At 39.6% G+C, this 27,916-nt stretch overlaps 1 protein-coding gene across 29 annotated transcripts in view; it reads left to right on the top strand.

The window, feature by feature from the left end:
• NEB (nebulin) overlaps window positions 1-27,916 on the top strand; it is a 207,241-nt gene that overhangs the window by 110,620 nt on the left and 68,705 nt on the right. For 28 of the 29 annotated variants that reach the window (XM_032355562.1, XM_032355564.1, XM_032355560.1 and 25 more), the window contains 31 exons: window positions 422-733; window positions 2,583-2,786; window positions 4,115-4,219; window positions 4,363-4,470; window positions 4,878-5,189; window positions 5,883-6,086; window positions 6,933-7,037; window positions 7,926-8,033; window positions 9,512-9,823; window positions 10,639-10,842; window positions 11,722-11,826; window positions 12,422-12,529; window positions 13,351-13,662; window positions 14,493-14,696; window positions 15,043-15,147; window positions 18,810-18,914; window positions 19,015-19,326; window positions 20,029-20,133; window positions 20,736-20,834; window positions 21,031-21,132; window positions 21,272-21,379; window positions 21,795-22,106; window positions 23,655-23,759; window positions 23,864-23,968; window positions 24,339-24,446; window positions 25,226-25,333; window positions 25,430-25,543; window positions 25,960-26,157; window positions 26,539-26,643; window positions 27,344-27,448; window positions 27,546-27,650. In XM_032355562.1, the coding sequence (XP_032211453.1) occupies window positions 422-733; window positions 2,583-2,786; window positions 4,115-4,219; window positions 4,363-4,470; window positions 4,878-5,189; window positions 5,883-6,086; window positions 6,933-7,037; window positions 7,926-8,033; window positions 9,512-9,823; window positions 10,639-10,842; window positions 11,722-11,826; window positions 12,422-12,529; window positions 13,351-13,662; window positions 14,493-14,696; window positions 15,043-15,147; window positions 18,810-18,914; window positions 19,015-19,326; window positions 20,029-20,133; window positions 20,736-20,834; window positions 21,031-21,132; window positions 21,272-21,379; window positions 21,795-22,106; window positions 23,655-23,759; window positions 23,864-23,968; window positions 24,339-24,446; window positions 25,226-25,333; window positions 25,430-25,543; window positions 25,960-26,157; window positions 26,539-26,643; window positions 27,344-27,448; window positions 27,546-27,650 (5,004 nt within the window). The remainder of the gene's footprint in view (window positions 1-421; window positions 734-2,582; window positions 2,787-4,114; window positions 4,220-4,362; window positions 4,471-4,877; window positions 5,190-5,882; window positions 6,087-6,932; window positions 7,038-7,925; window positions 8,034-9,511; window positions 9,824-10,638; window positions 10,843-11,721; window positions 11,827-12,421; window positions 12,530-13,350; window positions 13,663-14,492; window positions 14,697-15,042; window positions 15,148-18,809; window positions 18,915-19,014; window positions 19,327-20,028; window positions 20,134-20,735; window positions 20,835-21,030; window positions 21,133-21,271; window positions 21,380-21,794; window positions 22,107-23,654; window positions 23,760-23,863; window positions 23,969-24,338; window positions 24,447-25,225; window positions 25,334-25,429; window positions 25,544-25,959; window positions 26,158-26,538; window positions 26,644-27,343; window positions 27,449-27,545; window positions 27,651-27,916) is intronic. The other variant, XM_032355567.1, reaches the window with a different exon arrangement.

The following is a 27,916-nucleotide window of genomic DNA, read 5'->3' as shown; positions in this document are numbered from 1 at the left end:
CTGAGCAGAGAGCCCGATGCAGAGCTCAATCCCAGGACCCTGAAACCATGAACTGAGCCGAAGGCAGAGGCTTAATGAGCCACCCAGGCGCCCCAAGTAGACATTCTTTTAGACTGTAAAAGATGTTTTATCTTTCTTTGTTATGTAATCACATATAATAGAAGTAGTGCAGTTTAATAGAAAGGAAAAATATTAAGAACTAGTATAATATTAAGAACTTGTGATATCATCTTGAACAAATCACCTAAAACCCTTTTAGGCTTTAGGTTTCTACTTTGTAAAATGGGGTTGATAATATTAACCTTTCTCTTTCACACTAGGAAAAGAAAAATCCAAAGAAGAAATGTGTGTATGAAATTATAAAGTGTAGTATAAATGAGATGTTCTTAACATTAGACTCATATCCCTTTTCTTTTTTCAGTACAAGTACAAGGAAGGCTACCGCAAACAGCTCGGCCACCATATTGGGGCCCGGAATGTTGAGGATGACCCCAAGATAATGTGGTCAATTCATGTGGCCAAGATCCAGAGTGACAGGGAGTACAAGAAGGACTTTGAGAAGTGGAAGACCAAGTTCAGCAGCCCAGTGGACATGCTGGGGTTGGTGCTGGCCAAGAAGTGTCAGACCTTAGTCAGTGACGTAGACTATAGACATCCCCTACACGAATGGATGTGTCTGCCTGATCAGAATGATGTCATTCAGGCCCGGAAGGCATATGACCTTCAGAGTGATGTGAGTGGGTCTGATATTTATCAGCATGTGTTTATTTCTGTTATGTTCATTTGAAGATTTAAATGGCTTTATTAAGGAGTTCATGGATGGGGCAGCAATCCACCAAGCAAGTAGAGGGTAACTCCAAAGAGTTGTAAAAATACAGAAGGTTTTTATAGGAAGGAGGGTAGAACAAGGAAGTTATTAGCAAAAGAAAGGAGAGGATTGTTTCAGACAAGGTCACCTTCCCTTAGGAAGAGGAGAAGGAGGTCTTATTAGGTGAATTGCCTTTTTTGCTTTGGGGATAGAGAGGGTCCATGTGACAGGTAACCTCCTTGGTGCTGACCACATCAGCATATGTTTAAAAGATTTTTTAAAGTGATTCTAACTTTTTTGTACCATGGAATCTTTTGGCAATCCTGTGAGACCAGGGACAGCTTCTCAAGACAATGTCATGAAATGCGTACAATGCAGTATATATGTTTCAGAAGAAATTGATCATATCGAAATATGGTTATGAAGATATTGAACTGAATCTATGATGTAATATGCACACTTCTTAACACACTAAATAAAAGATCTAGCACTGGGTGCAATAACTAATTTAATTTCAAAGAAGTAATGAGCTTAAATATTTCAGGATGCCTGCAACAACTGTAATAGGACATGAAAATATTTGTGATTTTTTTATTGCTGACAAAGTCTCACATAGTGCTAATGCTACTATGATCTGTAACCTCTACTTAAATTGAAAGAAAGGTTCTATTTCAATTAGAGGTTAATAAAAATAAAGATATCATGTTTTTCCATTCAAGTTCATTGATGTCAGGTTCAGAATTGTTGGTTTAACATACCCTAATTTTCCAAATGAATTGATTGCATTATTTTTCTGACTGCTTCAGTTAAAAGAAATATCTATTACTTGTGCAAGGAAGTTTAAGAATGAACTATACATATTGAGACAATTTTTCTAAGAAGCTGAAAACAGCTCTTTAGAAATATGTGAGGCACTTTTGTTGTCAGCTGGTAGATTGTCCTTGGGACTCAAATGCTACCTCATTGGTATAGTAACTCTTTGGTTTTTTGATCAAGGTCTGACAAACAGCCACTTTTGAAAGAGTGATAAACATAGTGACATTGTAAAGTTTTCCCCAAAAAACATACAAACAAAAAGAACTATTACCTTTATTTATCAGAAAAGTTCTCCTTTAGCCAAATATTTAAATTCAAAGAAAAATGAAGAAGAGAATAAAATATTTTTTTACTTGAATTATAACACAAGGAAGGGGATTGGGGGTAAGATAAATAAGAGTAAAAATACATGTACTCTCTGGTTTAGAAGCATGTATATAGAATCACATGAAAAAAGATACCATTTTTGTCATCCCCAGAAAACACATGAATTCAATATGTGGTCAGCTGGTAGCATTCATCTTTATGACGTATGGCTAGTTGTGAAGACCATTGCCCCATGGGATAGGAACAAGCAGTATTCTGACAGAATATTATTCCCACACAAGGAGGAATAGGCAATCAAATCAGAGAATGCTTTTTATCAGGTGGCAGTCACTAATTTCCTTAAAATGGTTTTACATCAATGAAATGGATTGCATGTTATTAGATGTTACAAGTCCTTAGTGTATGTGCTGCCAAAATGAGCACAGATTTTGTCTTAAACCAATAAACAGTGGCTACCTTCAGGGACAAAGTGCTTGGCTAGCTAGCCACTCTTCACCAAAGTAAGTCAGTTCTGTGGGTCTTCCCAGAAATTCGCACAAGTGAGATTCAGTGTTATACATTGTCTTTCTGTGCTAAATCAAGATCAGACACCAGGCTGTCAAGGTGATATTTGACATTATTTCGTCTCCAGGCTATTTACAAGGCTGACCTCGAGTGGCTGAGAGGCATTGGATGGGTGCCCATTGGCTCAGTAGAGATCGAGAAGGTGAAGAGAGCTGGAGAAATCCTGAGTGAAAGGAAGTACCGCCAGCCCGCAGACCAGCTCAAATTCACATGCATCACAGACACCCCGGAGATTGTCCTGGCAAAGAATAATGCCCTGACGATGAGCAAGGCGAGTATCTACCTCCTTCCTTTTCCTGAGTCACACTTTCCATGCCCTTGGCTCATAAAGTGAGAAATGCCCACAAGCCTTTCCAGAGAAAGGAGATATGATGGGCCTGATTTTCTCTCCAATCTTCAGCAGCGCATCTGTTTGATTTTCTGTTGGTCCTGCATGTGCTTCTCAATATTGTATGCCCTAGTCGTGTGCATGAGGAAGCGTAGCCGGGATAAGGTCTGTGGAGTAATGCACATACTCTTCTGAGCAGTGATATGGGGACATCCACCCATCCATTGGTTTTCCCTGTACATTCTCCTCAGCAGAGCACACTCCCACCCTTGACTTCTCCTTATGCACCTTGTAAGGAATGTATAGCCATCTAGCATTTTGTTCTGAAGCTGGGAAACACAGTGTTTATAGCAGTGCTGGCAAACAACTCAAACTAGTTGCTTGGTTTCCTCTTTCATATTCGTTTATGGAAATCTACTTCAGGAAGGGAGCTGCTCCTGTTGCTTTTAGTATCATTACACAAGATAGATAATCAATTCACTTTTCCAGAGTTCTAGCAATCTGTTTATTGATACAGGGCTATTCTTATCTAATGGATAAGTCCTTAATATGCACATTTTAGATTGAATTGAACTTACTAGAATTCTTCCACACCTGCTGGGACATCTGCCAGATACTCGGGTAGTGAGGTAGTGAGATTATGCTCAGTGCAGAATAGGAAGTTGACTCTCAGATACCAAACTCCAAAGCCTAAAGTACTAAAACTCTAGAAAATCTATTTTTTTTATACCATAACTATCACACAACCACAGTAATAATAAGAAACACCATAGAATCTATTGAGTTCCTACTGTGACTCAGGCATTTTACTTATGTTATGGTTAATCTTCAAAGAACACTCAGTAAAAACGTGATTATCTCTCTCTTAGAAATGAGGGATATAAGGTATTATGTACCTTTCTCAAGATTACACAGCTTGAGCATAGTGGGGTTGAGTTTGAATGTGGGGTTAACTCTGAGGTCTAGGGATTTCTACTATATCCTAATTCTATAGCCAGGTTCCATCCTTGGAGGGTCCATGAGTAAGCTTGAGAGTCACTGGAAGAAAAGAATTCATAATCGAGACCATTCTATCACTTCATATTAGCTATGAAGCTGCATTATGGCAGTTAAAATATTTAAGTGCTATCGTGTTTCTCTTCCCAGTACCCTTTTGCTTCCCTCACCTCTAAATAGCCTTGAAAAGGCTTTTACACAGTAAAATGTGTTAAATTTGAAAATAATTGTCTTGTATGGGCTCTGATGAAAGGCTTACTTCACTTCCTCCACAGCATTTGTACACAGAAGCCTGGAATGCTGACAAAACCTCTATCCACGTGATGCCGGACACCCCCGAAATCCTGCTGGCCAAGAGCAATTCTGCCAATATCAGCCAAGTAAGAGGTTTCCCAATGGTCTTTTGAGGCTTTCTAGGATTCATTAAAATACTTTTTCCACCTTACAATTTCTTGTCTGGAATTGGCCTATTAACTTTTCCAAAACACTTTTATTTTTCTGTTGTGTATTACCCTCCGCCTAGAAACTTTACACCAAGGGATGGGATGAATCCAAGATGAAGGACTATGATCTGAGGGCTGATGCCATTCCCATCAAAAGTGCCAAGGCCTCACGGGACATCGCCAGTGACGTAAGTACTCTCCATCCAGCCCTCTTCGGTGTCACATGGTTGAATGATCTCTGTGAGGCTGGTGGGACACAGTTCTCAGTTGTTTCCACGTGTGTCCCCCACTCCTGCTTCCTACTTTCTAAGACTTTGTCCCTTTGTTGTCGCAGAAAAGAATAGCACAGTTTGGAATTGTAGCTAAGGGCTACACCAGTGAAGATATACGAATATACTACAGTTATGCTTACAATAGTGTAAAGGAGTTTAAAATTATGCAGAGATGCCAAAATGTTTGCCATATGAAATTCTTACCCATTTGCTTGTGGGTATTCATGTTTTCTGTAGTTGTCAGCATGCGTATGCCTCTTAAAATTGGGTTTCTAAAAACCCTCTTAAAGTTGGGTTTTAAACCTATATTTCTCTCATTTTAGTACAAATACAAAGAAGCATATGAGAGACAGAAAGGCCACCACATTGGAGCACAGAGCATTGAAGATGACCCCAAGATTATGTGTGCCATACATGCAGGGAAGATTCAAAGTGAAAGGGAATACAAGAAGGAATTCCAGAAGTGGAAGACCAAATTCAGTAGCCCAGTGGACATGTTAGGCATTGTGATGGCCAAGCAGTCTCAGACTTTGGTCAGTGACGTTGATTATCGAAATTACCTGCATCACTGGACGTGCTTACCTGATCAGAACGACATCATCCAAGCAAAGAAGGCCTATGAACTGCAGAGCGACGTACGTAACACAGACTTTGGGGAAGATGGAGTAAGAGGATGTAGGTTGATTAGTTGTCCAGACAGTGCCTCTGTGGACCCTTCTGTGGATAGACTCATGGATTGTGTGCACTGCACACCCCGAGGAGGGCACCACTCCTGTTGTTTAATACATGATCCATAGTTAGGGGTTATGTCCTGGGAATCCAAGAATATGGATGAAGAACCTCACTTAGGCCATGTCTTGTATCCCCTGGCCTAGATGCCAGACTGTTTTCTTCCTTTCATCTGTGCTTTCTGGCAGGGAAGATAGATTGCAGACATACATTAATTACCAGTATTTTTAAAGTATCTGCCGCTACTGTACTACAGCCAATACACTAAACAGAGTTTTCTATAGTCAGTTATTGTAGGAATAAAATGGAATGAGATTCAACAAAATTTCCTTTAAAAATGTTTTCAGTTCTATAACTTTTTTGGAAATGTCAAATAATTATGAAATTCAGCATTATAACATTTTAGCACTCTTCACAGCTAGTACATGTAAGTATGCTTTTACAGATGACTCTGTCATCAATACTAAAACCCCTGAGTCCTATAAAATCTCAGCTCCTACTTTTTGGGAAGCACCATGTCCTGTGCTTACCAGTCCCTCACTCCCACACACAGGTGGTGTGTCTAACCAGGGAACATTATTTGTCTCAAACCTTTGTAGAGCGTGTATAAGGCAGACCTGGAGTGGCTGCGTGGCATTGGCTGGATGCCGGAGGACTCTGTAGAAATGAACAGGGTAAAGAATGCCCAAGACCTGGTAAATGAAAGACTTTATAGAACACGTCCAGAAGCCTTGAAGTTCACGTCCATTGTTGACACGCCGGATGTTGTCCTGGCAAAAACCAACTCTCTGCAAATAAGTGAGGTGAGAACCATCCTATCACCAGCCATGCTTTCTGCGGGACTCTGTTCTCAGATGACGTCACCCAAACCGAGCACGTGGGCTGCGCCTTTTGGAAGATTTAGAGTGACGGGAGCAACTCTAAGAATCTGTTGGCTAGTTTGGTATAGGCCCAGGCAAAGTAGAACAAATACTTCTTTAACTCCTATTAAATTCTAAAACCCGTAGCATAGTGCTGCATTTTAAATGGTATAACGTATTGGTCAGGGTGCTCCAGAGAAATAAAGCCAACAGGCGATATAGGTATATATAGATACAGGGGTGTGTGTGTATGGGTGTGTGTGTATGTGTGTACTATGCATATATGTATATATATGTATATGAGAGATGTACATAGGTCTATAGACTGTATGTGTGTCTACACACACACACACACACACACAAAAGAGATTTATTTTATGGAATTGGGCCATATGATTATGGAGGCTGGTGCATCTATAGGCTGCGGAATAGGCTGGAGACCTAAGGAAGAGTCACAGCTCAACAACAAAGACAGTCTGCTGGCCAAGTTCCTTCTTGCTCTGCGGAGGTCAGACTTTTTTCTCTGAAGGCTTTCAGCTGACTGGACAAGGCCCACCACACTACAAAGGGTACTCTGCTTTACCAAAGTCTGCTGATAACCTTGTCTATCTCATCTGAAAACTATCTTCACAGAGACATCTATAATGACATCTGACTAAATATTTGGGTGCTGTGGCCTTAACACATAGTTAACCATCACAAACATTAAAAGAATTTCTCCAGGTTAGTTTCTGAGGCTTAATGTTTCAGATAGCCACTATTAATGTAGTATTTCCCTTCTTTTCACAGAAACTATATCAAGATGCATGGAATAAAGATAAAACCAATATCACCATTCCTTCTGACACGCCAATCATGCTGCAGGCCCAAATAAATGCCATGCAAATCAGCAATGTAAGTAGCATAAATATGAAGTGTAAATGCCTTTATAGGACAATACATGTCAGCCCGGGGGTGGTATAATGACAAATTACCTATCTTAGAGATATGCACAGCTATTGGTGCTATACGTTTTCTCCTTAGCTCCCATTCCCGATGCAGTATGAATGGAAATTCTCTCCTTTAAACATTAGTTTAGATTCATGGCTGAGTCCCAGGACTGCAAAGAATTGGGATGTCTGAATCTTACTGGGGTCCTCCCTTCAGTCTTGAAAGCATTGTTCTATGTCCAGTGTCCACAACTCTTTCATCATATATGAATTGAGAATAATGGAATCCCTAGTTAAATTTCTCTTGAGGGGTTATGATGTAATGGTCTCTTCTATCTTTATAGATTTTTGATTGATCCAGAAGTGTCTTGTTTGACATTTCAAGCCATTAGAAAAGCAAAAGGACAGTTTTAAATCCTATCCAAAGAGTAAGGTACATATAAATATCTGTCACTTCCCTTTAGCAGGGACCTCTGAAAAGTCAGAAGACAACATTAGGAAAAATTAAATCTCACTGGACCTTTCATGGTATCTTGATAAAGGTTTTCTAGCTTCACAGTTGATTCTTAGTTTCCATGTGTTATGTGGTGGGGTATTTTCATATGTGTACCATATTATGATGAAGACAAATATTCAAATATTTAGTAGATCTACAAGTTTAGCTTTAAAACTTTGGTCAGAAGTATCCTGCATTACATAAAGGAGATAGCCAACAACCAGAAGAAGAACTCAGAAATCACTGTTTTTCCTTATGCTGTCTTCATTTAGATCAAGTCATATGATTCATTTTTTTAGTACTTTGAGTATATTGACTTATTTTCAAGTTTTGTAAACCTGTGTTTTCCTTCAATAGAAACTTTACCAAAAAGACTGGAATGAGACCAAGCAGAAGGGCTATGACTTAAGAGCAGATGCTATTGAAATCAAACAAGCCAAAGCCTCCAGAGAAATTGCCAGTGAGGTACAGCCTCTATTTCCTTGTGTTTTTTCTCTTCTTACAACAAATGTAGTATTTTTTTTAAATTGGGGGGTTTTAAAAATCTATGTAAAAAATTTCATTTTGTTTTGCACTATGAACTTTCTCTTTTTAAATACATTAAAATGGAATGAAGCCCATTAAGGTTAGTATAGATGAGGTATATGTATAAATGATTTCTAAGTCATTTCTAAGTAGAAGTAAGAAAACATGAAGAATCTATGCAAAATTCTTGGGAAAATTCAGGAATCAATATATTTGATTGTGACCAGTGTCATTTTATCCTTCAATTATTTATGGTATTCTTCATAAATGTAGATCATATTTGAAAGTTTCATATGAGACTTAAGAATGAAATCACATTACATATATAAGATTTTATACTGGAGGCTTATGTGTAATGCTCTCAGTAACCTTTTGAAGTTCATTTAATAGCAACTTAAAAACTTAGTCAAAATAATTGTTCTACCAAGCTCCCTACCTCCCACCTCCAGCTCCAAATCTTTAAGCAACCCTGTTCCCCTTCTCTGGGTTTTCCTCTATTTTTTATGTCCTGTATCCACCTGTTTCTTCCCTTTTATTTATCATATTTATCTCTAAAAACAATAGCTAATCTATAGTATCTGCCTTATTCCCAGCTCTCTCTCCCCCTCTTTTGTCCTAACTATTCTGTGTTATCCAAATATAGAAAAGAAATAGACACTATCTTACTCTAGTACTAAGATACTTATGACAGGTGTGGGCAAGATGGAAACTCTTGTCCCCAGGCCTTTTGTTGTCATCTGATTCAAACCAGCAACATTGCTTTCCATTCCTGTGAAATATACACCTTTTTTTAAATCTGTCTCTAAAACCACACAAATGGCCTTTTCCTGTCTGAGGGATTGTTAGTACTCTTGGGGGACCATCTGACTTAATATTCCACTTTCTAGGCAACTTTGGAGACCATGATTACACCCACTGTGTCTTATTTTCCACATCTGAAATACGTGATAATAATAGTATGTACTTCACAGAGATGTTGTGAAGATTAAATGAGATTGTACTTGCTGCTATGCAACTATTTTTAACTAAAAATTTAAGCGATCTCACATGAATCAACCTAAAACATTTGAAGCACTCATAATAGTGTCTGGCATATAGTAATTGCTCAGTAAATGTCAACTATGATTTTTTTTGTAATTACTCTTATTCACCATACTATTTCCCTCCTGATTTACTCATGCTCTCTATCAAACTACCTATCAAGGTACCATACTATTTCCTCCTGCTTTACTCAAGTTCTCTATCAAACTACTTAAAATGGCCCTATCCATTTTCCTTAAAGTGAACTGAATTATGTAATGACTGTCAGTGTTCAAACAAATTTTTATTAAAGTGAGAAGAATATTCTGAAAACAATAAAAAGTCCTCTTACTATGTTATTTTCATATGTCTTTTTATCTTATTCTTCACAACCTTAGTACAAATACAAAGAAGGTTACCGTAAGCAACTGGGCCACCATGTGGGTTTCCGCACCCTGCAAGATGACCCCAAACTGGTATGGTCTATACATGCTGCCAAGATCCAGAGTGACAGAGAATACAAGAAAGCTTATGAGAAGTCTAAAGGAATTCACAATACGCCGTTGGACATGATGTCGATTGTTCAGGCCAAGAAATGTCAGGTCCTGGTTAGCGATGTTGATTATCGCAATTATCTGCACCAGTGGACATGTTTGCCAGATCAGAATGATGTGATCCAGGCTAAGAAGGCCTACGAACTGCAGAGCGATGTACGTATATCATCACCAGGCTCTTGGGGAGATGTATATCTGTATATCATCGTGGTGTATTCTCTAGGGACAAAATTTAAGTGGTAATCTTAATAGAACCTAACATAATCTGTACATTTCATCGTAGTAGAATAATTGTGGAACATTTTCTGTCTTACCGAGGATTCCTTCTCATGTGGCTAGGCCTTTTTCATGAAGACCAAAAAAAAAAAAAAAAAATCACTCTCCTAGTTTATGTAATTAGATATAAAATTTTAGTTCCAGTTGTTTAAACCCATTACATTTGCATGATTGGATAGCTAAATTTCTGAAGCTAATGTGAGCATAAGGAAATGTTGGATTTCAAATTTATCTGGCACATGTAGGAAAAATGTATATGTATATGTTTGTGTTTTTATATAGAGGGGTATATACAGATAAAAGTATATATCTTTTCCTCATTGTACATATATCTAAAGACATTATTTTCCCAAATTCTTACAGATATTATTCTCAGTAGTGTAAAAAAAGGCAGATTTCATATGGCGAGCACAGAAGCTCAACCTTGTATAAAAACAAAATTATGTGCCATTGCTATCTGTCATCCCACAAGCGACCCTTGTCGGCACTGCTCCAATTCTTGTAGGATATTGTGAACTTCTCCCAGTGATGCGTGCCAGGGATGTAATACCCAAACATTAATATTTAATGTTGATTCTTTTATTTCATGGGTTTGGCCACCCAGCTGATTTGAATAGAGGGAGTGTGTGGTCTGCTGGCATTGTGCTCTCACAGATTTGACTCTTGGGTACTCTGTGGTCCTTTCCTTCATGCAGAACGTGTACAAGTCAGACCTGGAATGGTTGAAGGGTATAGGGTGGTTGCCAGAGGGTTCTGTGGAAGTGATGAGAGTGAAGAATGCCCAGAATCTCCTGAATGAGAGGTTGTATCGTATAAAACCTGAGGACTTCAAATTCACCAGCATTGTCGATACCCCTGAAGTCATCCGGGCAAAGATCAATGCTGTACAGATCAGTGAGGTAAGCTGGGTTGATGATACGTTTGGACATATTGAAGAAGTTTCCGTAAGAATTTTGACTGTGGACTTTAAACTGCTGATACCAGCATTAGAACTTTGAACATTTGTGTATCCAGATAGAATTTCATATACTCAATCAAGTAATGGTATCCACATTTCATTTACTTGGATGACTCTTTGGTCACCATATGTGTGGTAGGCTCTTTATATTCCACAGACTCTGATACACACTTTGAATATATTTTGAGGTCTTGCTTATCATGCAAGTCCACCAGTTAATACCATGGTCACAAAACTGCCACCTTTTTATTGCTTTTCAATCATGAGGTAAGTTGAAATGTCCAGGGGTGGCCCCAGTATTAGATATTATGATAGTTATTTGGACCAAGAAAGCCAGGACTCGATTAGTGATGTGAATTATTGTAGTTACCTGAGATGTGGGTTTACCTGCCAGATAGTTACTAGTGACTTAATGAAAAAGGATCATTTTACTACCATATTTGTGACTCATTTTCCATTTATATTTTATCACATATCAATATATTCTTCTTGTTGATGTCACTATTGGCATCTTTTAAGGAAAAACACAAACGAAGTGGTGCCTGGGTGGCTCAGTCTGTTGAGCATCTGACTTTTGATCTCAGCTCAGATCTTGACCTTGGGGTCATGGGTTCAAACCCTGTGTTGGGCTCCACACTGGGCATGGAGCCTACTCAACAGAAAAACAAAAAAAAATCTGCACAAATGAAAACAAAATGATCTACATTTGTGTCTGAGAATATCCAAAGAGAACCTTTAGTTGTACCCATAATTTTATTCATGTAGTAATTGACTTATTTACTTATCAGCCATCCTTTTTTTTCCCCCCCCTTATTACCAGCCATTATATCGTGATGCCTGGGAAAGAGAGAAGGCGAATGTGAATGTGCCAGCTGACACTCCAGTGATGCTGCAGTCTAAGATCAATGCCATACAGATCAGTGATGTAAGGAACTACACATCCACTTGCTTTACACAGTATTTTTTGCCTAACTGAAACTAAAGTTGATATACTCCAGAGGGAATTTAGCCAAAGGCATTTCCCTACCATTCCTTTTCTTTCCCTAGTCTTTAAACTAATGCTAAGTGCCATGTGCACACACACATGTGCATAGGCACACATGTTATGCATGTGTGTATATAAATAGGTATGTGTGTCCCTATCTTTGTGGGAAGGAAAAATCCACTGGTTTCACAAAAAACACAACATAAAAACATATATATGCAAGTATAGTAGTATTTGGTTCTCTTTTTAGTGGCCCATCAGTGATCTTTTTCCTTTTAAAGCCAAACGAGATATATTTTTCTCATTTTCACATGATTTATTGTCTCCTAATTTCTCTCTTGAAAAAAAAGAACTTTATTAAATTTCATTAAAACTTTACTGAAACTTAATTTCAATATGAAACCAGCCTATTTATAAATCTTAAGAGGAGGCTAATTTTCAATGAATCTTAAGAGATTTCCTTAAAACCGTCAGTAATGCTGACTCAGTGGCTCCCTCTTCAGATTAACTGTGGCATTGCAACCTCTCTTGGCAGAAACAATATAAGCAAGCTTGGGAAGATGTCAAGATGACGGGTTATGACCTGCGGGAAGATGCCATACCAATTCAGCATGCCCGGGCTTCCAGGGATATCGCCAGTGATGTGAGAGCTCCTCCTTTCCCAGCCTTAATGAGCACTGACTAATAGACGACCCATGGAAGTTAATACTTTTCTAATCTTTAACTTAATTCCCCAGTAATACACTTAAGTAGAATGGAGAGCGTCGGGATTAGTGTCTTGTTTTGAAATCTCAGATTCAAGAATAACTTTGACAACAGTTTGATGACCCTTTTGAATCAGCACTGGGTTCAGCTGTTCTCATGTTTAAGCACAGATTTTTATTTTTTTTCGGTATCTTCTCATGATCACGTATTCTACAAGCACTTATAAAAACGCAGTGGGTACAAAGAGTTCTGTTGTTTCTTAAAGTACAGCATACATAAATTGTTCCTGACATAACTATATATAGTTGATGGACAAGCAATTTTTAAAGACTATACATTTGTATTTATGTGTGATGGAAAAATACTGATTTTTTTCCATTTAAATAGGATTATACATTTTAAAGTAAAAATCTTTCAAAGTTTACACTCTAAAATTTATTTAAACAAAGAATCTAGTAGATAACCTAAAGCATGAAGGTGGTAGACAGTGACTGAAGTTTGGGAAACACTAGATACACCTATACTGGGGATAATCCCAAAGCACAGGACTTGCCTTAGAAGTGCTCATGCTGTCTTCATGCATATGGACATAGAAGGCAAGCCAATGTATTAAGAATCGTAAAACATATAGTATGGATTTAAGAAAAACAGTAACCAAGAGAAGCTAATCTAAGGGAGATGGAGTTATTTGGAGCAGGCTATTTAGACAAAGTGAGTTTGAAAAAAATGACTCTTCTTTCTTCTGTTCACATATACCAGTATCTGTACAAGACTGCTTATGAGAAACAGAAAGGCCATTATATCGGATGTCGCAATGCCAAGGAAGATCCTAAACTGGTTTGGGCGGCAAATGTGTTAAAGATGCAGAATGACAGGCTATACAAAAAGGCCTACAATGACCACAAGGCCAACATCTCCATCCCAGTGGACATGGTGTCCATCAACGCTGCCAAAGAAGGCCAGGCATTAGCAAGTGATGTGGACTATCGCCAGTACCTGCACCACTGGTCTTGCTTTCCCGACCAGAATGATGTGATCCAAGCCAGGAAAGCCTATGACCTGCAGAGTGATGTAAGTCGCTGGCTTGTGCAGAGAGTGCCCACCGAGGGGTCTGAGTAGTGAGCTGTTGTCCAGGAAGAAAGCGTTCCACAGTTTTCCCTGGTCCTTCCTTCTAGGACTTGGAAAAATACAACTCTCCCTACATAAACCCTTTCAGGTTTACTGATTGCCTGTCTTACTGCTATTGAGAAAGTTTTCTTTTTTACTGTTATTGGTGCTGCCAGAATTTTTCTACAGATCCCTTAATGTGTGCAGTATTTGTAGTTTCATAAACATGAGGATTCGCAGGGTCCCTCAATGGAAGAATGACAGGACTGCTTCCTTGAAATTAATGTCTAAGGTCAGCAGCAGGATCCAAACTCACTAGTTTCCTTAGTAGGGTATTCTTCACAATGTGGTGTTACATTCATTTACCTAATGTATTTTTAGACTTATTCATATTTTCTGCCTGTTCATTTTGTTGGAAATCATGGATTCCATCAGGATATTTATTTCTCGTGTAGAATGAATGTCTTCTTTCAGTCATTTATTATTGCATTAAAAGTCCACCTGAGCCAGTATGTTACTAAAGTATTCAGAATCCCACAGAGAGATTCAAGCATCCCACAGAGAGAGCGCCTTCTGCATCATTTCTGCTTTTTACGGTGTGCACAGGTGCCCCTGCCACAGAAAACAAAGCAGACTGGAACACTGCTGTGCATATGAGGAATTGTGTTTGTGAGGTCATTGCTCAATTTTAATTACTGTTTGTGAGACATAAAATAGAACATAAAACTGCTTTCTTACTTTACTAAAAACAAACAACAAAACCCACTTCTACCTTGCTTTGTTTTGCTTCCCAGGCCATCTATAAGGCTGACCTGGAGTGGCTTCGTGGCATTGGCTGGATGCCCGAAGGGTCTCCTGAATTGCTGAGGGTCCAAAATGCCCAGAAGATCCTACGAGACAGTGTCTACCGTACACCTGTAGTGAGCCTCAAGTACACAAGTGTTGTCGACACACCTGAAGTTGTTCTTGCTAAGTCGAATGCTGAAAACATTAGTATTGTAAGTCCCCTTGTCCCCATATGTTAAAACTAACTCATGCTTATAAGTGACTGATAAATAATTAACCTGGCAAGCTATTTGTAGGAGAAGAATGTTGATGAAAGCAAAGATTTTAATATGTAATGTTGATGGAATTGTGTTCTTGTTATTTATGAATTTCAAATGAAAAAGATATTAATACCAATTTCGTACTACATTTGAGCAACTTATGTGAAAACCTTTTACGTTTTTTTTTCTTAATATGAAAAAATTTTGGATCAGAAAAGTTGAAAGTTGTGCACTGGAACTTGCAGCATTACAAACTACAAAGTAATTTTGTTATTGCGGGTTTTTTTTTTTTCCATAGCCAAAGTACAGAGAAGTTTGGGACAAGGATAAAACTTCCGTCCACATAATGCCAGATACACCTGAAATTAATCTCGCTAGAGCTAATGCTCTTAATGTGAGCAATGTAAGTACCTCAACAGACCCCCTTCCTGTTTGGAAAGTCACCCGGTTGGTGCTATGATACCCCTAGGAAACTCTTCATAGGCAAGAGAGGAAGGATTGACTGGGTGGGGCCAGGGAAGATGTGTCACCATCAACCCTTTGACCAGAAGTGAGGAGAGGAGCAGATGCCTGGCTCAGAGTCACCCAGAAAGGCCAGTTACTGGTGAGCCAATGTCAACATGAGAAAAGGGAGAGGGAATAAGGATGAGAAAGTTGAAAGAGACATAGATAAACAGACACATGAACAAGAAAGGGGCATAATGAGAGACGACAAAAAATTATGATCAGAATTCTTTGCAAAACTTTATAGAAATTAGGGGCGCCTGCGTGGCTCAGTCAGTCATTAAGCGTCTGCCTTCAGCTGAGGTCATGATCCCAGGGTCCTGGGATTGAGCCCTGCATCTGGCTCCCTGCTTGGTGGGAGGCCTGCTTCTGCCTCTCCCACTCCCCCTGCTTGCATTTCCTCTCTCACTATCTCTCTCTGTCAAATAAATAAATAAAATATTTTTTTTTAAATGAAAAAACTCTATAAAACAAAAACAAAAAACTTTGTACAAATTAATTTTAATACCAGGATCTAGAGGGAATTTTCTAGGAAATCATAAATTACCAAAATGACCCCAGAAAAATATACAGCAAGAAATTAAGCAATTAAGCAAGCAAATTAAGCAAGAAATTAAAAACATATAGCAAGACATTAAAAATTATTACAGACTCTCCTTCCTACTCTCAGATGTCAGGGTCATCCAGATGATTTCATAGGAGAATTCTTCCATAACTTCACGAAATAATCAGACTAGCATAGAGCCTAATGAAAGAAGGAAAGCCATCACAATTACTAAAGCTTGTCGAAGATAATTCCACAAAGGAAAACTGTAGGCCAATAATGAGGAAAATCTTAAATAAAATACTAACAAATAAAATTCACTAGTGCATAAATACGATAGGGAGATAACGAGGATTCTTCCATGAATGCCAAGAGGGTTCCATATTCAGAAACCTAATAATGTTACAGAACAAAAAAGAAAAATCACACATTCATCTTACTAGATTTGAAAAGACGCATGTAACCAAATCCAATATCCACTCTTATTTTTAAAAAATAAAGTCCTAGTAAAATAAGAATAAATGAATATCATCTTGATGTGTCTAAAAGAATAAATCTCAAATCAAAGGCCAGGCTCATCCTCAGTAAGTTAATCTTCTCACTCAAGCTCGGACTAAAACAAAGATGCCCACTGACATCACCATTATTTAATATTTGCTGGAACTTCGAGCTAAGTGAATAAGCTCCTCACTCAGGCCAAAATAATTACAGAAGAGTAAGAATGAAAGATAAATACTGGATTTAAAAGTCAAAATTATTATTATTTGCAGGATAAATCATTATGTCTGGAAAAAGGAAGAGAATGAACTTAAAAGTCATTAGATAAAATGAAAGAATTCTATGGTTAGTCACACAATTTAAGAAAGCTCAAGAAAGGTGTTGTCTCTGCGGATCACGGAGACTTCTTGTGTGTGGAATAAATATGAACCTAGGAGAAGGCTACTGCCTTAGATTAGGTAAACCTAGTTTACCATGGTTTGGAATTTCCCATCTTTCAGAAAATAACAAACCTCTGAGAGGGAAGGAAGCTGCCCAGCAAAGACTCCTCACCATGTGCCAAACTACACTCATCAACTCTGTTGTAATGAGCTATTTTTTTTCCGAGAGATGGGAAGAAAATAAAATTTGGAGCACTGATAATATTTTTCTCAGACAAGAATAGCACAGTGCAGGGCTATCTCATCACCAGCTGGCTGGTGGGAGAGGCAGCCCATTCCTCACTGCAGCGTAAACAGACTCCTCAACCTCTTCTTTTCAATCCAGAGGCCTCTTTGGCCAGACTATTGGGGAAAGTCCCATGTCCTCTCTTTTGCATGATACATTTTTCAGCTGGAAATACCAGAATCCTACTGTTGATATCTTGATGTAAGCAGGACTAACATTTGAAGCTATGCCAGAAGTAAAGTTGTAAACTTTAGACATTTAAATATTAGATATTAAGACATTCATGAGAATGACTTGTGCTTTAGAAGAAATCAAGTGTCCTATTTGAATGCTAACCAAAATGTACTTTTTTTTTTTACACATGGTGTTACCATTACTATAATAATCTTGATAAAATCCACTATATAAAATTGTTTCTATCATTTGGGAAACACAGCTTTTTCAGGATACTTGTATACGATTTTCTAGGTAACCAAGCAATTCACATTAACTTGACTCATTTAATTTCAAACTAATCATATGAGTAATAGGTTACTTTGCTTTTATCAGAAGGGAAAGTTGAAACTTAAAGTGATTGAGGAGTTGACCCATGTTCTTAAAGTTAGTAGATTAATTTTGGTCTCAAACTCAGATTTTTTTTTTAACAAAAAAATATATTTGACTACATAAATAAAAATGTATTACATAATTAAAAATAGTGTCACAACATATGAAATTAAACTAAATAAGTAAAAATAAAAGATTTTATATAACATAATAACAAGTTTGCATTAAGTATTCTCCAATACATTGAAATGTGGAGAATATGATTTTTGTATAAAAAAGTCTATTGTTAAATAGGACCAAGCAAAATTCATACAAAAACTTGAGTGAAAATTCATACAAAACTTATCTGTGCTTACAAGGTCAAAATTTGTATGAGCACTCATATTTCATATATGCAAAGCCCATGAAACCATTAATAATTGAAATTGATCTCTCCTTTCTGCACTGTTAAGGCTCCCGTATTGATTGGTATTTCTGAATCACACATTTAAATTACTGTGATTTCTGAATCTGACATTGTCAATACAGAATGTGCCTGTTTAAATATGAACATATATTTGAAAAGCTTTCTGTACATCAGTCACTACCCTAATTAAATTCTCTATCCAAATAAAAACATGCTGCATCTAAAGAAATGGCTACTGTGGAAGCGCCTGGGTAGTTCATTCGGGTAAGCATCTGACTTTTGATCTCAGGTCCCGTGTTGATCTCAGGATCATGAGTTCCAGTCCCACATGGGGCTCCATGCTGGTGGTGGAGCCTACTTTTTAAAAAAAGGGCTGTTAACCTCCAACTGTGCTTCAGAAGGAACATCAAACATTCCCAAACAATATTTATCATCAACCACATAAGATCTAAGAAACCATCCTGGGGTAAACCTCCCCACAAATATAAAAAGTTTACAATTCTGAAGATTACAAAATTGAGTTGAACTCTAAAGTTGAATAAATTCAATTACTGAATTAAAGCAATCCAGTAATCCTTATTAATGTCTGACCTTCACCTTAGCCCAATATTAGCAATACAGCCGTACAAAGAGCCACCAAGCCCTGTTATATAAACCAGGAACAACTACACAGAAGCCATGATTTAAATTAGAAAGAACTCTGGTCAAGCCCAGCTCTTTGGACTCCAGACACAGTTTCATCTTCCTGTAGTGTGGTGGTGAATTCTTCTTTCATCTATTCCCTTCTTAACTGATTCTGGAACTTCAAAGCTGGACTGCTTTGATGGTAATTCTACTTGAACCCTTGAAATTATCAGTACATCTGAATCCAAAATGGTACCCTATTTTATCCCCTCTTCAGAAAATTTACCGTGAGGACTGGGATGAAATGAAGATGAGTTGCGACGTACGGCTGGACGCCATCCCCATCCAGGCTGCCAAGGCCTCCAGGGAGATTGCCAGTGACGTAAGTGTGGCCTTGTTTGACTTGTCAGTTTCTGAGCAAAGATCCTAGGTGCATCAGGAGTACATACTGTGATCCATCTGCTTTGTTTTTCCGTCTCCAGTACAAATACAAGCTTGACCACGAGAAGCAGAAGGGACACTATGTGGGGACCCCCACAGCCAGGGATGACAACAAGATCCGCTGGGCTCTCATAGCTGGCAAGATTCAGAATGAAAGAGAGTACCGGCTGCACTGGGCCAAATGGAAGACCAAGTTCCAAAGCCCTGTGGATATGCTTTCCATCGTGCATTCTAAAAATTGCCAGACCTTGGTCAGCGACATTGATTACCGCAATTACTTACACCAGTGGACCTGCATGCCTGACCAGAATGATGTGATTCAGGCCAAGAAAGCCTACCAACTGCAAAGTGATGTGAGTGGGCTGCATTTTAGCTCGAGCTCTTCACTCATTTTGCCATGACTTCCAGAAAGTTGATATCCCTAAATTTTTGTATCATCACTTCCTGTCTTTATACAGCTAAGAATTTGGTTTTAGTTAGACCTTATAGTACAGTGTCAAAAATCAGCAAAGCTTTGAAAGATCTAGATTCTGTATCAAGGAATAAATGGTTGTGTGAGTGCAAATGTTAATTTTAATGGTATAAAGACAACTGCTGTGAAGATATTATTTATGGCATTTAAGTAGCAACAAAGGTTCATATCATAAGTAAAACGCTGGCAGTCTGTGGAAAGAATGTAGGCACAGATTAGCTTTTTTAGTTAATAATACAGTGTTTAAAATCTTGAATTAAGTTGCTGCGTTTTTTAAATCAGGAAATTTGGGGTACAAATCTAAGATCTCTTAGTTCTTTAGAAAAAAATCAGAGACTGAATCTCTGAACATACTTTACACCCCTGGCAACAATGGCGGGAGCTGAATTGAGGCTAACCCCCTTCAAATAGAAAATAGATACCCCAGTTTTTATATGACTTGACCTCCTAATGAATTTACTTGTTACCTGCCTGGCTGCTTGAGTAGGTCATCCTTCTATGTGTTTCTCCATCAAACCAAGGGGTGGAATAAATAGGATCCTATGCCCAGAGTTGCTGAAATCACTCGGCCTTGTTTCCACAGGCTGTCTACAAGGCGGACTTGGAATGGTTACGTGGGATCGGGTGGATGCCAAATGATTCCGTTTCTGTCAATCACGCCAAACATGCCGCGGATATCTTCAGTGAGGTATTCCAAGATTTTACCCTGCCATTCAGTGCATTTCCTGGGAGGCTGAATTAAAATATACAAACCAAAACTCATTCACTCCCCATCAGCAATTTGGACAGTTGCTTGCAACTGCTGTCATTTAAGCCGGACATACCCTTTCCCAAAACAATCCTCTGCTGTCCCTGTCACATCAGGGACCACATCCATAAGATAATATCCAGTATGCCCAGCTGATGCTTGGAATTGTATAAATGGAAAACGTCTTTTGTCAGCAATAGTGATACGTTTGGTAGAAGCTTGTCCAGTTGAAAGACATGTATGGAGTAACATGATATACAGAATGAATCAGTACATGATTGTAACATGATATACAGAATGAATCAGTACATGATTGGTAGCTAAGCAAACCTGCTACTTTAAAATCTGTGGGAGATATAAGAAGGCAACTCAGTTGTTAAAAAATAAAATGCTAAGGAAAAGGCCAAATTGCCAAGAAGGTACTATTCAAATATGGCACTCTACACTTCTAGTAGAGAAAGACCATTAAATCTAGTGCCTCTTTCTCAGCTCAGACAGAACCAGAAACTGCAACTATCTGAAGGGTATTTTCTTTCCCCTAGAAAAAATACCGCACAAAAATAGAAACTCTCAACTTTACTCCGGTGGATGACAGAGTTGATTATGTGACTGCAAAACAAAGTGGCGAGATCCTCAATGATGTAAGTACATGGTTCTCATTCTAAAATTGCCCAGTCGTGAAATGTCATTTCTAAAGCTTCCCACCTACGTTCGCTCAGCATGCGATCATCGTCTGTGATACGGGTTGTAATCTTTGGGATGATGCTAACATTTGCTTGGACGGCATTGTGCTTTCTTAACATCAAGTAACTTAGGCCTCTTGCCTCTCATTTCCAGATTAAATACCGGAAAGATTGGAATGATACCAAATCGAAATACACCCTCACAGAAACCCCCTTGCTGCACACTGCCCAGGAGGCAGCCCGGATACTGGACCAGGTAGGGGTTTTAGTCGGATGCCTGGTACTCTGTGTGGGGGCAGAGGACCATAGTGGAACTGTGGGCCAGGGGTGCACACGACCAATGTCCCGTCCTGACTGCTTTGTGTAAGCCTCTGTTGTGGCTCTCTGTCTTTTAGTATCTCTACAAGGAAGGCTGGGAGAAGCAGAAAGCTACGGGTTACATCTTGCCTCCAGACGCAGTACCGTTTGTTCACGCCCATCACTCTAGTGACGTTCAGAGCGAGGTAATTTACCCGGGTATGAGTGCATGCTGGAGTGTGCCTGGGCTAGCAGGCCCGGCCAGGCTTGAGGATGGCTGAAGTACCTGTTTCCTTCTAGATCTCCCTGTGGGCTTCGGGAGTTTTGTCCTGTTTTGTGGGCTTTCTGTAAGAGCTATACTTTGAGTGCTTTACTCTTTCTTCAATTCCCTCACTCCCTTAAGATCTCTGAGCTTTCAAATAAGACATAGGCAGAATTAAAAAGCTAATATAGTTTTTCTATTTTTAAATTGATATTTCTTTATACTTATTTATTTTCGTGCTTTTATTATCTCTTCTCAGAGAGGCAGATGCCGAAGGCCTGCATCTGCTGAGGTTTCAAGCCCCTCTTTCCCTTGAGTGCTTGTCAAAACTGATGCAGTCTTTGTTTTTCTCCTACCAGCTGAAATACAAAGCTGAGCATGTAAAACAGAGAGGTCATTATGTTGGTGTTCCGACGATGAGAGATGATCCCAAACTGGTTTGGTTTGAGCACGCAGGCCAGATTCAGAATGACAGACTGTACAAAGAGGACTATCATAAAACAAAGGCCAAGATCAATATACCTGCTGATATGGTGTCGGTGTTGGCCGCCAAGCATGGGCAGGAGCTTGTCAGTGATATTGATTACCGTAATTACCTGCACCAGTGGATATGTCATCCTGACCAAAATGATGTCATCCAGGCGAGGAAGGCCTATGACCTACAGAGCGATGTAAGTGATTTTGTTTCTTAATTATCTAGAAACGTATGCTCTGAGCATTATAAGCAACACTCTGGAAGCACCAAGCTTCTGAACTTCAAGACAAATATTGAGTTTGGTCCCAGAAGAGAATTAGGGCTGGATATGAAGTAGAGAAAGCCCAGGAGCAGGGACTGGCTGGCTGACAGCTTTGCCTACTACGTATGTCTGAATAACCTTCAAAGTCATTGAAAAAAAAATTTTTTTGTATCTTTGCCATCAGCAACATCTCACATCTGCCTGGAAAATTATCAGTTGATTTAAAATAATGGTAATTGGCTTGGGGTGAGAATGGAGAGTGTGTGGGGATTTTAACGATATTAGAGGAGAGTGTAGTCGAGGACCCGGGAATGCCCTGTTCTTGCTCGGCCAGGCGTTTTACTCCTTCAGGCATTTATGAAGGACTTGATTGCAAGGAATCAAAGCAAAAGGGAAGCAGAGTACCGACGAGCCACATGAGGGCCCAGAATCCCTCACACAGACTTTTGGTAAAGGCATATAGGGTAGAGGGAACATGACGTAGGCCATCTTGCAGTGAAGCCCGAGTCAAGACCTGTAACTGCCGCCAGCCATCGGTAAGGAACAGAAACACAGTGCATCGACGTGATGCTCAGGTGCCCCCCAGGAGCTAACCCTGCTGGGTCTTCTCATTACCAAGTGGGAGCAGGAAATCAAGGACTGCCTGCAGCACAGACGCTGAGCTTGAACATCCCACCTCACTGCTGCTGCGGCAGAAGGACTGTTGTGGACCTTTAATCAGATTAGCAGCTCCACTGTCGGTGGTGAGGGCTGGCCTGAGAGAATCTGGGCACTAGGTGGTGGAGGGCAGAGCTAGGCTTGGCAGGAGGGATGTGTCCCCCTGCTCTACAATACATGTGCATTTAGTCATGTCACTTTCTTTATATAGTCTGAATGTCCTGCATATTTCTAAGTAATTAAATATAAGTCCACCTAAAATTATACCCTCCTTAGTAAAACCTTTTCTTAGGCTCACTGCTGAAAACAATGGCTCCCTGCCCATAACTCCCACAGCTCTGGGGTGTTCTAGCTCTTACACTCTCCCCTCATAAAGGACTTCTGTTTACACTAAACTCATTTATACTTAGCCCTTAAATCACCTAGCACACTACCTCACTCATAATTACAGGCTCAGGAAATATTTTTCAGGGGGCCCCGGTGTGGCTCAGTGGGTTAATTATTAAGCCTTTGCCTTCGGCTCAGGTGGTGATCTCAGGGTCCTGGGATCCAGCCCCGCATCAGGCTCTCTGCTGAGCTTCTCCCTCTCCCTCTGCCTGCCACCCTGCCTGATTATACCCTCTATCTCTCTGTCAAATAAATAAAATCTTTTTAAAAAAAGAAATGTTTTTCAGGTGAACAGGTGAAATCATAACTGAATCAATGAGGCAAGAGTTGCTAAAGAGAAACCCTTAAAAAGCTCCTGAAAAAGTTGCTTCTGATCTACTATCTGCAACCCTGTGTCAGTCATTTACATCAGCATTGTATCTCTCTTCCTACTCTCAGAATGTCTACAAAGCTGACCTGGAGTGGCTCCGTGGCATTGGCTGGATACCCTTGGATTCTGTGGACTATGTGAGGGTTACCAAGAACCAGGAAATGGTGAACCAGGTACACAAAGCCTGTTCTGACCTAAAGCCTGGCCCCCTTGCCTACTGTGTAGGGGCAGGTACACAGTGGAAGGAGACCAGTCTTAATCATCTTTTTCCTTACAGATCAAATATAAGAAAGATGCTCTTGACAACTATCCTAACTTTACAAGTGTGGTGGACCCACCAGCGGTTGTTTTGGCTAAGATTAACTCAGTCAATCAAAGTGATGTAAGTTTGTTTTATGTATAATGATGTGCATGGACTGGGGAGTTAGTGGTCTGTCATTGATTACATTTGCTTACTTCCAGGTAACTGCTTGTAAGAAAATGGACAATGGGATGGGAAACTATGAGATTGTCTTTGGTGGGAATGTCTTAAAAGTCACTAGTAGGAAGTATACTGTACTCACTTACAGAAAATATCTATATTCTTGTCCAAATTATTAGGTAAAATGAACTGAAATCCAACCAGTTCCTTAGTTTTTAGTCTCTAAATGTAGACTGATTATTATCTTGCTAGGTAGAAACTATGAAACTTTAAATATACATTTATATTAACCAGAGGTTTTGTTTGGTTTTGTCTTGTTTTCTCTCCTTAGATAAAATATAAAGAAACATTTAATAAAAGAATAAAGGGCAAGTATACATTTTCTCCAGATACGCCGTATATCACCCACTCCAAAGACATGGGAAAGCTCTATAGTACTGTAAGTTTTATTTTATGTGATTTACAACTCAATTCTTAATTTTAAGCTCTTGTCAGTATTCATATCTTTTGCTGATTTTGTGAACAACTGAATTTATAAGATTATTATATTTAGTCTTGTTTATTAGAAATAAACTTGTCTTGTGTATTAGAAATAGCATTTATTCAGCTGGTATTTTTTTGAGCTCCTGTGATGTGCCAGGCATTGTAGAAAGCACCAAGGTGCTAAAGTTTAATAAGACAAGCCTGTCAGGAGCCCATGTAAATGAGAGGCACAGACATTCAAGTAAATAGATAATAATGTATCAGGACTTATAGCAGCTCTAGGCGCAGGTAGGACTGAGCACCTGCAAACAGGAAAAAGAGAGGAAAGGCTGGTCTTTCTTTGGCAGTCATGTATGAATATCACCAAATAACAAATGGAAGACTTCCCCTCCAAATTTTAATTCATCTAAGTCAAAGGATGATGTGTGTGTATGAAGCGTGTGTATATGTGTATGCCCCATGGAAAACAATTTTTGGTGATTCCCTATGTGAACATTTATTTTCACTTTTATTAGAACTATAAATATCATTAGACTTGGTTATAAAATGCCTCAGTGTCTGTAGATTTAATTCGCAGTAAACCCTTAGTAGGTAGACACAATAATGGCTCTAATAAAGGTATAAGCTTTGCCTTTCAACATAAGTATTTTGTTGTGGTTTTACCATTTTCTTTTTAGCAATATCTGAAGGAAGTTGACCACAAACTTTTGTTGACAACATATTTCTTTATTCCAGATACTGTATAAAGGGGCATGGGAAGGAACCAAGGCCTACGGATATACCTTGGATGAACGTTACATTCCTATTGTTGGAGCCAAGCATGCTGACTACGTGAACAGTGAGGTCAGTAGCAGTTTCTCCTCTCATGGGTGTAAGAGTCTTCCTTGGCGAGCTGGTTAGAAAATCCCAGTGATTCTCAATGCTGTACCTACTTCACAGCTTAAATACAAAGAGACCTATGAGAAGCAGAAGGGCCACTACCTGGCTGGAAAAGAAATCAGTGAGTTCCCTGGTGTGGTTCACTGTCTGGATTTCCAAAAGATGAGGAGTGTGGTAAGCAAAGCTCACTTTCATAGAGGATTTGGCCCTTAAGTGTACTGTTAGTCTGCATGTTTGTAACATGTTCTTTAGCTGAGAGAGGCATGGACTCCTTCTTGAGATTTATCCCCACTCCTTCAAGTTAGCTTTGTGTACCTTTGCTAGCCCTGGGCTTCCTCCCTTTCCCTTCCTCCTCCACTAACCCACAGAGAGGTATTTATGTTTGGAAAAAGGAGAAAGCAACGAGGTAACTATTTACCCCTGTGTTATGAAAGGATAGGACATTGAAAAAGAAGAACATATTCAAGTATCTTTGTTTATTCTAAAGGTACTGATCTATACCAGAGCTAAGACTCAAAAAGAGATCAGTCTGTATAATTCACATTTGAATCCCTTTCTTCTTTTTGTCTTTAAAAACTATGACTCTTTAGTTGAACTACAGAAGAGAGTACGAGGACACCAAAGCCAATGTTCACATCCCCATTGATATGATGAATCACATACTGGCTAAACACTGCCAGTACATCCTCAGTGACCTGGAATACCAACACTTCTTCCATCAGTGGACGTCTCTCCCGGAAGAACCCAGCGTTATACGGGCCCGCAATGCTCAGGAAATCTTGAGTGATGTATGATGCCCTTTCTGCAGCTTGACTTAGTTACAGGCTTCACTCGACCATGCCCTCCATGTTCCATTCGTCCCCGTATTCATAAATTTTGCTGCTTTTTAGAACAGTGACATGAGTAACCGCTTTTTGGTGTAAGAAGACTTTACACCAATGACCCCTGTGTTAAATATTTAGCTTGTTTTCACACAGGAATACACTTAGCTATTCCTCTCCTCCTAAGCTCCTTTAGGTCAGGGCATTACAGGCTTCCAGCTGTTGAGAGGCCCACCCTATGACCACTAAGCACTGAGCACAGCCAACAGCTGATAGGAAATTATCAAAATGCCCAGTTATAAATTCAGTGAGTCCCTGTCACCTTTTATCATCCCTTCTTTCTTGCAGAATGTGTATAAGGATGACTTGAATTGGCTGAAAGGCATTGGATGCTACGTTTGGGATACACCTCAGATCCTCCATGCCAAGAAAGCATATGACCTCCAGAGTCAGGTGAGCTCTTCCTGGAAGGATTGGCTCCCTGTGGATCAGTGGAATCCGTGGTGTTCTCTGTGGGGTGACAGCCAGGCCATCCTGTGCCAGGCAGAAAAAGCTGCAGGATCCAAGGCGACCAAAGACCCCCTGCCCAATAAAACCTCTCCTGGTGACCTGCTGTAGCATTGGGCCCTCTCAGTTTTAGTCTCTCCTGGGGTTGAAGTATTTGATGTCTCTCACAGAAAGCTTTCTGAGAGGTGTTTTCATAGTGAACCACTCTCAAGCAGCTATGCTGAAGTTGATAAGGTTAACTTGCAGGGAGTAAAATGCAAATGCATGCTTGGACCTTAGGTAGATAAGTTCTGAAGTAAAAACTAGGTATTTGGAAAATTTCCCGGCATGTGCTTGGGCTCTGACAGGGCAGGTTAGCGGAACATTGAGCCTGAGGGACCGCAGTCAGGGATGGGGTGCGTGCATGGAAAAGACAACAAAATGAAGATGAGGACCTGACAAAGAGCCAGCCCCCACTGTGGGTCGAGACAAAGTATTCATTTTGACAACCATCCAGAGCTGGCAGGAATATAGAATGACGGCTTCTCTGTTACTATTAAAGCAGAAGCCCAGAAGTAAATAAAGGACCACCTAAGTTGGCACAAACTGCCCAGGCTGACTGCAGGCCTGTATTTTACCATTTCCGGTGACTTGTTTTTCTTTACAGCTGCAATACACGGCAGCAGGGAAAGAAAATCTGCAAAACTACAACCTGGTCACGGACACCCCACTTTACGTGACTGCTCTTCAAAGTGGCATCAACGCCAGTGAGGTGTGTCTTCCTCATACTGCTCTTTCAGGATGAGCCCTTGTTAGCTCTATGCACTTGCGAAGAGCAGGAAAGAATAACCCATCTTTTGTGTGTGTAGGTGAAATATAAAGAAAATTACCATCAGATTAAGGACAAATACACGACCGTTCTAGAAACAGTGGATTACGACAGAACCAAGAACCTGAAGAGTCTTTATAGCAGCGTGAGTTCCTTTTTTCATCTTTGTCTTTATTCTCCTTCAGAGACGATAGGGAATAGTTGGGATAGGCACCTTACCCCCAAAGGTTTTTCCAGGAACCTTCAGATTCCTCCTTTATCCCACCAGTAGTCCTAGTCCCAGTTGAGCCAGCCCAAGTGGAGTATTGCACCATCTCGAGCAGTTGAACAAACTCAGTTGCTGTTCCCTTACGGCAGGCGGGTAGGGTTGAAGCTATGCTACACTGACCCTGAGCTCGTCCTTGCCTGGCT

Source organism: Mustela erminea, chromosome 8 (genome assembly GCF_009829155.1).
Source record: "Mustela erminea isolate mMusErm1 chromosome 8, mMusErm1.Pri, whole genome shotgun sequence".
Taxonomy (NCBI): domain Eukaryota; kingdom Metazoa; phylum Chordata; class Mammalia; order Carnivora; family Mustelidae; genus Mustela; species Mustela erminea.
The sequence above is the reverse complement of the archived record's forward strand: the minus strand, read 5'-3'. Positions and strand labels throughout refer to the sequence as shown.